The sequence below is a fragment of the Metschnikowia bicuspidata genome (genome assembly GCF_001664035.1).
Source record: "Metschnikowia bicuspidata var. bicuspidata NRRL YB-4993 chromosome Unknown METBIscaffold_1, whole genome shotgun sequence".
Classification (NCBI taxonomy): domain Eukaryota; kingdom Fungi; phylum Ascomycota; class Pichiomycetes; order Serinales; family Metschnikowiaceae; genus Metschnikowia; species Metschnikowia bicuspidata.
In genome coordinates, this window is record NW_017387731.1 from 3,122,617 (window position 1) to 3,138,252 (window position 15,636).

Sequence of the window (15,636 nt, forward strand, 5' to 3'; positions counted from 1 at the left end):
AGAATCTCCACGTTCTCCACGAGGCAACCGGGAATGACCTTGCGCAGTTTGACCACATACTACGCCAAACATGGACCCAAATGACCTTGCTCCTCCAGCCGCCAGGCGGGTGCCACGTCCTCCAGATCTGGTGTGAAAGACTCCCAGAGCTACGGCTCCACATGTGGTCTGAAACCTGGGGGCTTTCTGGCCAAACCGAAGACCTTACAGACGCCAGTATTCTCCGGTTCATTGAACATGGACCAGGCCCCGAGAGCAAACAGCCGAGCGCTTCATACGCCGCCCGGATCTCACAAATCCAGACTTTTTTGCAAAACTCCAATGACGTGCAATCTGCCCGGAATCTTCTGCGCCTTTCGGCCTCGCCTGTAGTCCCGAAACTCCTGGGGTTGGTGCTGTCCATTGTACATTCCCACGAGAGCGCCGAGCAGCAGCTTTGCGACTATCTTTGCCGTTGCTTTTTGTCCGAATTGGCCCAGTCAAAACACACCAAGTTCCGACTGGAGCGTATTGTTGACGAGGCCGATACTGACAACTTGGTTCTGGCGATAGATGGAATGGCACATGCCTCCGCACCCCTCCCCAACATTTTCCCACAATCCCAAAACGGGCCTGGCCAGTCGAACTACTCTCTGATACTGGCGGCTACAGCCGTTGATTTCGAAAGCTCCGATCCATTTCTCTCCAGAATATACCAGGTTTTCCTTCTGCTTGCGTCCCACAAATCGCCCCCGGAATCGTACGAAGATGTCTTGCCATACGTGAGCGTCATGATTTCGTTCTACAAGCATAAAACGGGCGTAGAGACTTTTGACTCTAAGCGAGCCATCGACGTGAACAAACGCGTACTAGATTATCTCTGTGGGTCTGACGCTGTCCCTGGAATTGTGCCTCCGAGGCTTCGTGACTATGCCTTGGACACTCTTTTACGAGTTTACGACAAAAATCTCTCCGGAACGCAGACCAGCAGTCATCAACATGAAGAAACGCTGCTCCCTGTGTCCCAAAGATTCACCAAAGCGGAGATGCGGGCGCTCGTATCCGACTTTGAAACCGTGATCTCCACTTTAAAGGAATTCGACTCGCAGCTTGACGCTTCGTTGCTCATGGCATTCCGCAACTATGTATTTTTTGCCTATGAGGTGTTCCCAGAATTGCCCGTTTGGGAGGACTATCTGTTCATCGATAGTGTCGCGGATGCAATAACTGCGGTGGTGGAATACGTTGCTGTAGACGACTATCCCGAAGATCCTGCCATTGGCGAGATTATCATGAAATTCCGTGGAATACAAAATACGCTTTTGGACCTTCTGATACTGCTGACCCTCTTGATGAGACTCACCATTTCAGAAACTGCCAACTCACGATCATTCGCTCGCACCTGTCTCCGTAAATGGAATAGAGAAACTCTAATTGCAAGTCAGCTAGACATAATCTACGAGGAAGAATGTTTGCCAAGGCTCAAGGAAAAACATTTGCGCTCTGCGTTTCTGACATGGCGTCGAAGAAGCGTGACTTTCCACCGATTACAGTCAGAGTCAGAAAGCTATTTCGAGAAGAAACATCTATCTCACTACTTGAATCAAAAATGGATCAAATCTATGTTGCATATCATAGAGATGAATGGTGAGATGGAGAGACTTAGACTGGCCAAGTTTCTAAAACTCTGGAACACTAGATTGAAAATCAAGCACGAGATGGAATTGGCGCTGGAATCTCACTTTGATTCCATTTGCATCTCTAGATCGTTGGGCACACGGCGCATCAAATTTGACCAAGTCAAAAGCCTCAAAGAATCTGCAGCTAGCATAGGAGGCTCGATCACTTCTGGCTTGGATTTGCTTCTCAGATCGAAGGTTTGGGAGCACTGGAAGCTGAAACTCGACGTTCTACCGGTAAATGGCGGCTTCGAGAATATCACTGTGTCTGAAAAATTGGTTTTACTCAATCAGCAGTCTCGAAGATTTCTTCTCACAAAATATATCGGTGTTTTGAGAAGTCGATCCTCTAACCATAACGCACTGAGGACGTTCCAGGAAATCAGGAACAAGCATCTTAAAAAGCATTTCTTGGGCATCTGGAAAATGAAGAAATATTTATCAAACATGCAATCTGTCGTGGCCCAGGACCGCATACTCTCATTGAAGCAATCAGCGTTTGATTGCTGGTTTGACCAAACCCGCACCAAGCTTTTGGCAGACAAGACATTGAGGTGCACCCTTTTGAAAAAATACTGGAAATCCTGGAAGACCAAAGAAGCCGCATGCGAGTTCCATCTGCTGCGCAGTCTCATTATTAGAGGGGAATATCTCAAAGAATGGATTCTCAAATACAAGAGTGCTTCAATCATAAGAAAGACAGATCGGAAGACAGTGACAACAGTGCTAAATTCGTGGACAAAGAAGTTTTCTAAAATCATGGATAATGAAGACAATGCTGAATTGTTGAGTGAGAGGTTTGCAACAAGTGGTGCCATGACTTTCTGGAAGTCGCGAATGGCGACGAATTTCGAAATGAAAGTGGTTGCTGACCTTAACTTTCAAAGAAAGTTTCTCAACAAGATATGGGGTTCACATTCCCGAGTTTGTGATCAAAATTCAACAGCAACCGAAATCTTGAAACAAGGGCTCAGCTTTAATGACAGAACTCAAATCAAAGTTGCCTTGAAAAAATGGCAAGAAGTCTATCTTTTAAGGTACGAAGAAGAAGCCCGCCAAGCATTAACACATTTCCAACGGAAGGTGAAATATTTGGGAGCACTCTCAGTTTTCTTCAAACATTGGAGAGACAAACACAGGAAATTGAGGAAGCATAAAGACTTGCTAGAGAAAAACCTTCTCTTCTTCAACAACACGAACATATTGAAGAGCGAGTTTTTGATGCACTGGATTGATATGAGTAGGGCAAATACCAGCGCCATGGATAAAAGTGTTGATTTTTACAGGAGCCTTTTGCGCAAGAAGTTCTTGTTGGTTTGGTATGAGAAATTTGTGACGAAAGCAAGGTATCTTTCGGATATTGCAGACGATTTCATCAACAGGCGGGAATACACGCAGATGGTGGAAATTCTCAGGAAATGGAACCTCACATTCACGAAGAACTTCAGGCGAAATCAACAGACTTGCGACATGTTTGTTGAGAAGTGGGAACGGAACAATCTCAAATCGCTCTTTGAATTATGGGTGTACAAAGCTCGCAAAAAGGGCTCAAGAATGCTGGCTGTGGATCAATACGCTGAAGCAGACACGACATTTGGCAGCCATACCTCGCCTCTTTCTAAGAAGTTTATTGGCTCTGGAGCATCGCTTGAATACCTAGATGGCGCAAGCTATTTGTACACCCCGGTCAAGAAGCAAGTGCCACGGCTCCCATTCACGCCTGCCAAATCCAATACTCGCCCTACGCGTCTTCAAGAGACCAATCAAAAAATGAAGTCGACAAAAATGGATGCTTTGACCAACCGATACAAACTAGCAAAAGAAGATAGTGGCTATGGCAAAAACAAACTTCATCGTTCGGAATCCACAAAGCTCCCACCCCCCACTTTGGAGAGCAGTCCCACCAGGCTACCTATGAGGCCTCCGCCAGCTCCTCGATTCGAAACATACACCAACGGTCGAATGGGTCCCGAAGCTACTTCATCACCCGAGCAGAGCTTGCTGGGCCAGGAGCGTTCAAGCGCAGAATCCGAGACCCGCATGCTTGAGACGGCAAAACGACTTCAACGAATAAAGCCCGTGGTGATCCCGCAAAGTGGCAACAGCACAGAGATCAGGTATTCGCCAATAAGAAAATTGCGGGAAAGGCTCCAATCGCGGACTGAGTCGTTGCAGAGCCCCACAAATATCTTTGATCCTTGATGATTCTGTCTCAGAGCTCGTCTGTGTCGTGCCTAGCGTTCACAGCGTCCTCGAGATCGTCGATCTGCTCGTTGACAGACTCACGGATATCTTGAGGATCGATTTGGTTTGCGAGCTGCTCTTCGTACTCTTTCATCAAGAGTTGCTCGGCTTCCAATTCTTCTTTCTCGGGATCCAATTCGAGAATGGCGGGCATGGGGTCCGGGGCCGTGCGTTTGTATATGTGCAAGTAGTCTCTTAACACGATGGAACGATCGACCAAGGCAGCAAGCGTTGTGAACTTGCCGACTTTCAACTCCGCCCACGCAGACGCGGCGACCTGCGACCTGAACTTCGGGTTGCCCACGAGAAGCTGGACGCTGCGCACCACGCCCTGGACATCAATGCCCACGAAGGCAGGCACCAGGTGGAGGCGGATCCAATGGCTTGCGTCGTAGATGACCAAGTCCGACACGTGCGGCTCGTCCATGTTCCTGTGGGAGATCAAGTAGTCCACGCTGTTCCAGATCCTGGCCAACGCGTGCTCTGTTTCCGTCTTGTCAAACACAATGTTGGCCCGGTGGAGCTCGGTGAAGCGCGTGATGCCAGTCATGCACGCGGGCACGTCCATGTGCACGGTGACCTGGGTGTGTGCCGGTACTTCCGAGACAAGCTGGTTCACATAGTGGATGGCCGCCCCTCCCGGGTAATTGAAGCTGGAGGCGTACGCCATGAATGAGGAGATGAAGAGCGAGGCCAACGTGCTTCCCATGACTAAGAGCACGAGGAGCTTGTGCGCGTACAGGGCCGAAGGCTTGTACCATAAATGGGCAAAGCCGTTGCCCGCCAAGAGCGTCAAGATGGGCACAACGTAGATGACAAAGCGCCACTCCTTGTGGGGCTGGAGGGACATGGCCAGGACAAACAAGAGCGCCGAAACGGCCAAGATCCTCAAGGAGTTTCTTGCCGGACTGGGGCCTGTTGCGCCAGAGCCAGCCACGGCCTTTCCGGAAGCACGGGCCGGGTCACGCAAGAGACCAAGCACCGCGAGCACGAGCACATGCGGCGGCCTGAAAAAGTTGGCGATGTACTTGGTGAAGTACGCGGAGAACGGCTCGACGCCCCACTCCGCGGATTTGCCGTGCACCACGTTGAAGACGAACGCCTGGAGCTCCGGGAAGGTGGGCGAGCCCCAGAAATACAGGTCTGCCGAGTAGGTCAAGGCGAGCCCCACCACCGAGCCCGCGGCAAGCATGGAAAAGCCCTGGAGTACGTTCGACTGGCCGAACACCAAGGACGACACGAGCGCCACGATGGAGGCAAGCACCCCCACCTCGAGGCGGAACACCACGCCCACAAACGCGAGCCACGTCAAGCCGCGGAGATCGCCGGACACGAGTTTGGCGAGGCCCAAGTTGACAAGCGGCATGGCCACGAAATTGGGCAACATGCGCGACGCGTAGAACACCACGTGGAACTGCGCCAAGAGCATTGCGGAGTAGAAAAGCGGCCCGGCCGGTTTTCCAGGCAGCACGGCAGCAAGGCTTTGCCGCAAGCGGCGGAAGCCCCAGACGTTGGCGGCGGCCACCACGGCGCGGGCGGCCATTTGCACGTGCAACTGGCCGGTTTTGCCGTCGGCCACAAACGAGGCGCCTGTCACGAGCACGGACAACAAGTCAAGGACTTTCACCAGCGCGGCAACGGCCACGCTGCCGACGAACGTGCGGGGCACGACGCCCGGGAACGTTTTGTGGTCGAACTTGTCGAGGACCAGTGCGGGGAACACGCCGTAGTTGAGCATGTCGTGAACGGCCTGGATGTTGAATGACTCCTCGACTTTGGTGTAAGGCGCGAGGACAAGGTGGGCGCCCACGATGGCCGCCAACGCGAGGTCCGCTAGGATTATGTACTTTTGGGACATTGGGGGAGGTTTGGGGCCTGGGGTTGATGGCGATGCTGGGTGTGGCCGTTTTGAAGATCCGTTGACTGGCGTTTGGGATTTCTCGCGAGATGTGGAGACCTTCAGGGAGCTGTGTGAAGACTGTGGAGATTTCCAGAAAGCTGTGTGAAATCTTTGAAGATTTCCAGAAAGCTGAGCTAAGACTCTGAAGACTTCCAGAAACTTGTGTTAAGACTCTGAAGACTTCCAGAAAGCTGTGTTAAGACTGGGGAGATTTCCAGAAAGCTGTGTGAAATCTCTGAAGATTTCCAGAAAGCTGTGTTAAGACTGGGGAGATTTCCAGAAAGCTGTGTGAAATCTTTGAAGATTTCCAGAAAGCTGAGCTAAGACTCTGAAGATTTCCAGAAAGCTGAGCTAAGACTCTGAAGATTTCCAGAAAGCTGTGCTAATACTCTGAAGATTTCCAGAAAGCTGTGTGAAATTTCTGAAGATTTCCAGAAAGCTGTCAAGGCTGTAGAGACTCGTCGCGGGACGCCTTAGATGTCTGTTGGTGATCCTGGATTTCCTGAAATATGGCAGCACGGCAGTCTTGCAGCGTGCGACCCTCTCGAGATTCCAGTGTTGAAAAGCCGTGTAGCTGTGGTTTCCGTTGCGCAGACCTGGTCTAGCTGGAAGTGTCTTTTTCAGTGTTGAAATAATGGTGCGCACCGCCAAACCAAAACCACCTTTTTCCAAAAATCATAGGACGCGCGGCCCGGCGAAAACAGGCCATGAGCTCAGGCCGGGCGGCCCTGTGCAGAGGGCCGTGTGCGTGCGCGGCAAGCCTGAAAGGACACCACCACCCAGGGCCCGCGCGAAAGCAATGGGTCCAGACACCGGCAAATACGGACGCCACGGATTGGAGCCAGGCAGTAGAGCACCAAAACACGCCATAGACAGTGGACAGCGTCGACTCTCTAAGACACGAAAGATTTTAAGAACAGAAGCCCGACAACAGACAGCCCGAGGTCAGGACCGGTGTTGCAGAACCAGTGTTGAGACCAGAGACTAGCTGGAGATCACAGAAAATAGCTGGAAACCACAGACTTGGCTGGAAGCCACAGACTTGGCTGGAAGCCACAGAATAGCTGGAAACCACAGAGACTAGCTGGAAACCACAGAGACTAACTGGAGATCACAGAAAATATCTGGAGATCACAGAAAATAGCTGGAAACCACAAACTAGCTGGAAACCACAGACTAGCTGACAACAGCAACGAGTGCTGACTAGGCGTGCTGATCAAAACACAGTGCTGATCACAACACAGTCCCAAACAGAAAGCGTGGCATACCCAGATTGACATTCATTGGCTGGAACCGACCCAAACCAAACCAAACCCAGACCAACAGAACCAGCGTCACGGCAACACACCCACACACACACACAAAAAGACAGCAGCACCATGGGCGACGCAGACGATATCCCCCAGCTCGTCGAGCACCTCCCCCAGGACTTCACCGTCCAGCAGCTGCACTTGGCCACGGTCCTCGACACCACGGCCTACGAGCCCACAAACAGCGAGCCCCGCCGCATCCCCGTCACCATCGTCACCGGCTACCTCGGCTCAGGCAAGCTGACGCTCTTGGACATGGTGGCGCGCACCAGCAACAAGCGGCTCGCGGTGATCCTCAACGAGTTTGGCGACACCGCGGCCATCGAGAAGCTGGTCACCATCACCGGCGCGGACCGCGGCGCCGTGCAAGAGTGGCTCGATTTGGGCAACGGCTGCCTCTGCTGCACGGTCAAGGACAACGGCGTGGCGGCCATCGAGAACCTCGTGCAGAGCTCCAAGGACCGCATCGACCACATTCTCCTCGAGACCACGGGCGTGGCGGACCCGGCGCCCATTGCCAAGATGTTCTGGCTCGACGACGCGTTGGCCGCCAGCGTGTACATCGACGGCGTGGTCACCGTGGTGGACCTGGCCAACATCGCCACGTGCCTCGCCGACGTGGGCGGCCACTGGCACCGTGCCAACAGGCACCTCGTGCAGTACCTGGCGCAGGAGCCCTTGCCCGAGGACGCCGGCCGCGAGGCCGAGCGCTTGCGCGAGGGGCTCACCACGGCGCACCTCCAGATCGCCATGGCCGACTGCGTGCTCTTGAACAAGGCCGACTTGGTGGCGCTGCGCCCGGGCGCCATGGCCGAGCTCACGCGCCGGCTCCGCGCCATCAACGCGCTGTCGCCCATGTACCCCACCAGTTTCGGCGACGTGTCCTTGGACAAGATCTTGGGGCTCCACGCGTTCGAGGCCTCGGCCGCGCCGCCGCGCCGCATGGCGGCCGCCTCGGACTTGGTGTTCCACGACGACCGCATCCGCACGGTGGCGCTCGACTTCCCCTTCTTCACCTGCCCGGCGGGCTTTGCGCGGGCCGAGCTGTTTCTCCAGAAGGTGCTCTGGGACAGCTCGGTGTGCGGGCGTGCGGTCGAGGTCCACCGCCTCAAGGGCATCCTCGTGCACGGGGCCGACGTGCGCGTCGTGCAGGGCGTGAGGGACACCTACGACATCATCGAGAACGGCGTGTTGCACCCGGACATCACGCTGAACAAGCTCGTGTTCATTGGCAAGGACTTGGACAAGACGGACTTGCAGACCGAGCTCGAGGCGTTTTTGCGCGCGTGAGCGGGCGCCGCCCGGCCGACTGGCCTGTTGTTTGGTGGGCTCTTTCTATCTGCTCCGTTTGGGTGGCTCTTTCTTCCTGCTTGGTCTGGATGGTTTGTTTTGACATGCTTGGTTCGGCTGACTCGTACGGTTTGCTTCGTTCGGCTGATTCGTACGGTTTGCTTCGTTCGGCTGACTCGTACGGTGTTCTTCGTTCGGCTGACCCGTACGGTGTTCTTCATTCGGCTGACTCCTTCGCTTTGCTTCATGTGTTCGCCGACGCGTGGCTCGCTCTATCAGCTCCAAGACTGGTCAATTTAATGCGACTTTTGCTTTACTTACATAGATTAGCCTACTGGCCGGTGTCAGTTGGTAACGGTTCCAGGCATCAAGGCCTTGGTTTTCGCAGCAATAGGACCCAAGCCGCACCGCAGAGTCATGGCCATCCCCGAACAACCCGAAGAAGAACTAGGTATCGGGCCAAACCACCAAACGGATAGAGACCCTTTCAAGACTCCAGAAAAGAAAACCTCCCCAAAATCCCGAAAACATCTCCCAAGTCATGGAGACTTCCAAAACCATAGTTCGACGCTTGGCAAATAGTGCCCGCGGACGGGCCCGCAGCGCGCGCTTTTCGCACTGAGAATTTTGGCCCGGCCCCATCACTGACATTTCTCCAGGTTTCACCGTACAAGGCACTTGGCTCATCCTCCTATTTTTTGCGCCATGAGTGACGGAAACAAACCAGCGGCTCCTAGCGAGCCTGCCAAGCCGGCCAAGAAAAGCTGGTCGAACCCTGCGCTCCGCGCCATGGGCATTCCCAGAGTCTCGCTTCCCTCGCGCAACTGGATGATCTTCTGGACGCTTTTGGCATCTGTGAGCGGCGGCATTTACTACGACAAGCAGCAGCAAAAGGCCATCAGACAAAAGTACATGAAGCAGGTCGAGGCCTTGGGCCAGGAAACTTACACCACGGGCCGCTTGCCCCGTAAACTCTCTATTTTCATTGCCCCTCCTCCGGACGACTTTCTTGATGAGTCCTTACGCCATTTCCGCCACTACATCAAGCCCATCTTGAACGCCGCGGCCATTGATTTCGAGGTCTACACGGAAAATAGGCAGGGCGACATTCGCTCGCAGGTGGCAGAGAAAATCAGGCAGTTGAGGCGTGACCAGAATGCGGCCAGATTGGCTGAGAGCGAAGAGCTTGCACAGCAAGCGTACGAGAAGTCATGGTCCAGGTTTTTCCGCGAAAGCGTGCCGCTGGCATTTGCCAGGTTCAAGAGGAAAGAGCCCGAGCCCGAAACATACGTCGCACGCCACGAGTTGTACGGTCCCACCGATGTTTTGGGTCTTTACAAAGTGGCCGAGCCCGTGACCCCACATCGGGACTTCGAGGACGATGCCCTTCTATGTGGCGGTGTCATTTGCATTGGCAGAGGCACTTACAAAGAGTACATCAATGGTGTGCACGAGGGTCTCCTAGGGCCCTTAGAAAAGCCCGCAGAGGTTGTTTTAAACGAGAAGCCGGTCTCCGAAGACAATGCTGTTGACAATACTGCTGTTGACAATACTGCTACTTTCAACACTGCTGTTGACAACACTGCTGATGATAATTCTGTCGAGAATACTGCAGTCGAAAACAGTATCGCCAGAGATACTCCCGAGGCAAATGAGAACAAGCAGGATATCGTCGTAGAGCAAAAGACACCTGAAGTTGCTGATGAAACAAAGCCGGCCGAGATTGCCGATTTCGCAGAGAAGGAGGGCGAGGCAGCGAAAAAAGAAAATCCCGTGCCAAAGCCATATATACTTCCTGGCGACTACGCCAGCGGACAATTGGCCCCTGAACTTGACTTCAACTCTGTAATCCGAAACAAGGACAACGTTCCTGTGATTTTCGAACAACCGCTCTACGTCTTTCCTATCCCCAAATTGACCGGATTCAGGAACATGCCAAGAAAGATATATCGTTATTTCACCAGGCGGGAATTGGCCGAGGAGGTGTCGGCAAAGACTATGTATGTTGTGGACGGACACAGCAGAAAATTCGAGTTCAAAGATCAGTTCTTGGGCAAAGAGGAAGAGGTGGAATGGCCGAAGAAGTGGGTTGAGAGAGGCAAAGAGAAGAAGAGCGAGTGGGTGCAAGAGCTTGAAGTCGACGAGCGTGTGACGTCCAGAATGCGGGTATATGACTCTGGCCGTTGAGAGTGTTTGTATATAGATGGTCGAAAGAATGCTTCGACCGCCTCACGGCCCGTCCGACTCTTATAACTTAAAAGGACATAAAGTCGAGTTTGCGAGAGACGTTATGAAGAAGCGAAAGATCGTGGGGGGAATAAAGCGAAGTGTTTGAAAATGGACCGAGTTGGGCATTTAGAGTTCGTAGACTCTGACAGTGTCTACGATTTCCGTTAGGCTTTTGGGTTCGTTTGCTGGTTTATTTCTGCTCTCAGGTGTTTTTTGTTTTTAAAGTTCATAAGGGTAAGGGTTCTTTTTGGATATTCTGGATAAATACTGAGCCATTGAGTCATTGGAAAGACTTCTTAATCCAGCTGAGCCACACAAATCAATTTCAACTGTGAGAACTATGCATGTTTAATTGTCTGTCTTTCTTTTACCTTCTTTTTGCAGGGTTGAAAAGTACTGATGAATCTAGAAAAAGTTGATATTTGTATGGTGAACATGGCTGAGTTTGGCAAGCCGCCATAGCGAGTCTATTTTCAGGTTCTATACGGAACTGCTGGAGATATTTTTTGAGGAAGTAATGTGATGCTTGCAAAACGTCACCGATTGTTTTCAAATGTACAGCAGGTTGAAGAATCATGCGTAAAAGCTTGCACATTTTTTAAACTGATCAAACTGATCAAATTGATTGGATTGTAGATACGGCAGTTGTGCGAGGGTTTGCTCTGCTCAACCTCCTTGCAAAACGATATATTTCGCAAAACGGATATGAAAGCATCGCTTCGTAAATGCGGCATTAGGTAGTTTTTGAAGAATCCCACTTATTAGATTTATAGAAGAGAACCCCAATTAAAGAAACACGAAGCTGTTGCGTGTCGATAAGGACACTGGCTAGATCAACGCGAAGATCTTTTCTCACCTTGAATCTAATCATTCAATAAAAGAATTACTTTGTAACGCACGTCAGGAACGTGAGCAAACAGTGAGCTATTGATAGCTATGAGCCATAAACCTAGATCGCTTGTCACTATGAACAGAAGCTATTACGTGACTTGCTCGTGCCTTTCTAGCTGGATTATCGCTGCAAAAATTTGGATAATCATAGTATTCTTCCAGACTAGGACAAAACTTCTTTTAAGCATTCCCATGAATTCATCGGAAAAATCGTTGCAAAGCATTTATTTGCAATAGTTTCAGAACAGGGTGCTCGGCATTGAGGAGGCGCACCAGAACCTGCCAGCTAAATATCGGAATAGTATTAATTAAGCAGATCCGTCCCATCTAATATGCCACCATACGATAAAACGAATCACTAACGTTTCTTTGTCGCACTCATAGCGTCGAATATATCCCAATGTCATGGGAAGGCAAAACCCCTCATGAACATAGTACGCCTTCTGAAACTATATGCCGACTAGCAATGTCTTACGATGCGTTACAAGTTAAAAAGCGTTACGGTGTGTTAAGATGTCTAGCGGCCCTATTCAGTTTGGTCATACGAAGCGCTACCTGGGCACATTATATCGCATGGCCCGAAGTTGCAGTTCCCTCGGAAAAGGACAGGTCTGTTATCGGTATGGAGTTCTATGGCGAAGGAGTGCACATAATGCACTTACGGTTGATCTCGACTGAAACGCCAACAATAAAACCGGGCGGGGTGCAATGCACCGTAAGCTTTACATGCACCGCAAGCTTTTGATGCAACGTAAGTTTTCGATCGGTGGGGAAGTGTGTTTAAATTTTAAAGCCGTGGGACATATTTCAATTGGGAAGTCGTACCCGCTTGCCGCACTGTGTGGCGGAAAGCAGAGCAGGACCACGAGTCTCAACATGCCCCAGGAAGTCTACATTTTAATTTCGGGAGCCATGGAAAAATAGCACCCATGGAATGTTGGCATGTCCTGCACTCCACAACGTCCCGGCAGATACTGAAAACAAGAAAGTAAAGCACAGTCAAGCAAGGCGAGGTCCGAGCCATGTCCAAAAAGCGTAAATTGATGAGAGCAGGGCCGCGGGAGCGAGGGTCCAAAAAGGCGCAGGGCACGGATATTCCGACCATTCGGCCTTTGTCTTTTTTAATTCTGGCCAGCCGAGATTATTTGTTTTGACCAGCCGAGATTATTTGTTTTGGCCAGTCGCGATTATTCGTTTTGGCCAGTCGAGATTATCTGTTTTGGCTGGCCGGGAATGTGTTGATTGGCGGAGACAGTTTTGATTGGCCGATTTCCGGGCCATTTTTTCCGGCCCCATTCTGTCGCCCCGGTGTTCGTGGAGCTCCGAGACCCGCGCTTGCAGAAGGCAAAAGCAGTAGCGCAGCCAGGCACTCCCGTGTGATTTGCTACTGATAAGTCCGGAGCGAGGCGATTGGGCGGCCCGCTTCAGGCCCGATGGCATGACTCGTGAGGACGTGCATGGACGCGCGCAATCGCGCACAATCGCGCACAATCGCGCACAATCGCGCGCTGTGATTGGCGGGAGATCAAGCGCGCCGCGCGCCGCATGCAGGCCGTTGACTCAAGCGCGCGTTTCTTTTCCCAGGCAAGCTCCGGTGCTTCTCGACTCAACTACGTAATTGCAAGACAGGCGCAGGAGAGGCGCCGATGTATATAAGCATGGGCCTGCCTGGCGCCCCGTTGGCTCCAAACTTTTCTCCAGACCACGACTTTCTCGAACCCTCCAGTCTTCCAGTCTACAATGGTGTTGCCCCACGAACCCGAATTCCAGCAAGCTTACAACGAGTTGTTGTCTGCCCTTGAAGACTCCACGCTTTTCACCGAGCACCCCGAGTACAAGAAGGTGATCCCCGTTGTCTCTGTGCCGGAGAGAATCATCCAGTTCAGAGTCGCGTGGGAAAACGACAACCACGAGGTCGAGGTCAACAACGGGTTCCGTGTGCAGTTCAACTCTGCCTTGGGCCCATACAAGGGCGGTCTCAGATTCCACCCCAGCGTCAACTTGTCCATCTTGAAGTTCTTGGGATACGAGCAGATCTTCAAGAACGCGTTGACCGGCTTGATGATGGGCGGCGGCAAGGGAGGCTCGGACTTCAACCCCAAGAACAGATCCGACAACGAGATCAGGAGATTCTGCGTGGCCTTCATGAGACAGTTGGCCAGATACATTGGTGCCGACACCGACGTGCCTGCGGGCGACATTGGTGTGGGTGGCCGTGAGGTGGGCTTCCTTTTCGGCGCCTACAAGTCCATGCAGAACAACTTCTCCGGTGTTTTGACCGGCAAGGGCTTGTCCTGGGGAGGCTCTTTGATCAGGCCCGAGGCCACCGGCTACGGCACGGTGTACTACGTGGAGAAGATGATTGAGAAGGCCACCGGCGGCAAGGAGTCCTTCAAGGGCAAGCGCGTGGCCATCTCCGGGTCCGGAAACGTGGCCCAGTACGCTGCCTTGAAGGTCATTGAGTTGGGCGGAACCGTCGTGTCGTTGTCCGACTCCAAGGGCTCCATCATCGTGCAGGAGGGCATCACGCCCGAGCAGGTCCAGGAGATCATCGTGGCCAAGGTCAAGTTCCAGTCGTTGGAGCAGATCATCTCGGCCTCCGCCTTCTCTGGCAAGAAGGTCGAGTACATTGCCGGTGCGCGTCCATGGGTCCACGTGGGCCAGGTCGACATTGCCTTGCCATGTGCCACGCAAAACGAGGTTTCTGGCGACGAGGCCAAGGTCTTGGTGGAGGCCAACTGTCTCTACATTGCCGAGGGCTCCAACATGGGTTCCACCAAAGAGGCCATTGACGTGTTCGAGGCCAACAGAGCCAAGGGCGTTTGGTACGCTCCCGGCAAGGCGGCCAACTGTGGTGGTGTTGCCGTGTCTGGTTTGGAGATGGCCCAGAACTCCCAGAGAGTCAAGTGGACCGAGGAGGAGGTTGACAACAAGTTGAAGGACATCATGTACACCTGTTTCGAGAACTGTTACGACACCGCCATCAAGTACTCCGTGGACAAGGACGCCGGCTTGCCTTCGTTGTTGAAGGGTGCCAACATCGCTGGTTTCATCAAGGTTGCCGACGCCATGTTCAACCAGGGTGATGTCTTCTGAGCCTGCAGGGTAGGCTTGGGTATAAATAGAAAATAAGAGGAAAAGGATACCATTTCTTTGTAGACGCGTGGGGCAGGACCGGTTCTGGATTTAGGCTTTAAAACGGGACAACATCGGTTTGCAAGGAATGATCAATGCAACTGGCCCAATGATAGGCAACTTTCTGGATTGAAAATGGAACTCATATCCACGGAGGGGCTCGCTTATGGTACAGACTCACTATCAGGTTTTGCTAATAAGAAGGAGCCGGACACCAGGAGCCTAGACGTTGAAACTGCAGGTCCACAAGGTGGCTCCACTAACAAACTATCATCCCGGCTCTGTTCTTGCCAATGGAATATTCACCAGATCCTAATATTATCTCCGAAACATACACTGACAGCCCACTTGTCAAGGATAATGCAATACTCTGTGGCAGAAAAATGCTACAACGGGAACGTCATTCTGCAATTCATCATCATGCATCAGAACACCACCAGATATTCGTCATGGATCGATTGTCCAATTAGGATCAAACAACAATCACAGCTTTCTAGAGAATAGTACCCATATCACAAGCTCCAAAGAACCGTAACTTTATTGTGCCTTTGGGGGAGAGGATGTTGGGATGATCATGGAGCATGGACTCAACGGGCTGGGTGGTCTCATAGGCAAAGCCAGAAGTTATAGATATACTATTACGTGCTATAATGTATTCATATCAGTTAAGCTTTGTGGATTTTACCCAAACATTTGGTAGAATGCGAGAAAATGAATCACTGGAATGGACGCTTAAGTTATTGAATCGGGGAGGCGGAAGATACAGTTGCAAGCTGATGTGGGTGGTTCGTATTAACATCAACTGATTTTAAAAACTGTCGAGCTTGCAAAATTTGCCAGTATCATGGCAAGATGAAGCTTTGGTAGCATGATCGTATCAAAAGATTTATAACGTTCGAAAACGGTCGAGAACTGCAAGAGATAAATAAATCGTAATCTGTGCCCTAGTTTTTTTTTTTTTTTTTTTTTTTTTTTTGGT

At 51.8% G+C, this 15,636-nt stretch overlaps 5 protein-coding genes across 5 annotated transcripts; 4 read left to right on the forward strand and 1 right to left on the reverse strand.

Annotated features, from left to right (window-relative positions):
- Positions 1-161: 161 nt before the first annotated feature.
- On the forward strand, positions 162-3,860 carry SFI1 (Sfi1p; the record flags this gene model as incomplete). The annotated part of the gene is made up of 1 exon (XM_018856749.1): positions 162-3,860. The coding sequence occupies one exon, from the start codon at positions 162-164 to the stop codon at positions 3,858-3,860; it is 3,699 nt and encodes a 1,232-aa protein (XP_018714217.1).
- Positions 3,861-3,870: 10 nt separating this feature from the next.
- ECM39 (dolichyl-P-Man:Man(7)GlcNAc(2)-PP-dolichol alpha-1,6-mannosyltransferase) lies at positions 3,871-5,760 on the reverse strand (the record flags this gene model as incomplete). The annotated part of the gene is made up of 1 exon (XM_018856436.1): positions 3,871-5,760. One exon carries the CDS (start codon positions 5,758-5,760, stop codon positions 3,871-3,873), a length of 1,890 nt encoding a protein of 629 aa, XP_018714218.1.
- Positions 5,761-7,181: 1,421 nt separating this feature from the next.
- METBIDRAFT_37808 (uncharacterized protein) lies at positions 7,182-8,402 on the forward strand (the record flags this gene model as incomplete). Its single annotated transcript, XM_018856917.1, has 2 exons — positions 7,182-7,766; positions 7,815-8,402. The coding sequence occupies 2 exons, from the start codon at positions 7,182-7,184 to the stop codon at positions 8,400-8,402; spliced, it is 1,173 nt and encodes a 390-aa protein (XP_018714219.1).
- Positions 8,403-9,107: 705 nt separating this feature from the next.
- Positions 9,108-10,589, forward strand: TIM54 (Tim54p; the record flags this gene model as incomplete). Its single annotated transcript, XM_018856908.1, has 2 exons — positions 9,108-9,911; positions 10,083-10,589. 2 exons carry the CDS (start codon positions 9,108-9,110, stop codon positions 10,587-10,589), a joined length of 1,311 nt encoding a protein of 436 aa, XP_018714220.1.
- Positions 10,590-13,262: 2,673 nt separating this feature from the next.
- On the forward strand, positions 13,263-14,618 carry GDH3 (glutamate dehydrogenase (NADP(+)); the record flags this gene model as incomplete). Its single annotated transcript, XM_018856975.1, has 1 exon — positions 13,263-14,618. The coding sequence occupies one exon, from the start codon at positions 13,263-13,265 to the stop codon at positions 14,616-14,618; it is 1,356 nt and encodes a 451-aa protein (XP_018714221.1).
- Between the last annotated feature and the right edge of the window lie 1,018 nt (positions 14,619-15,636).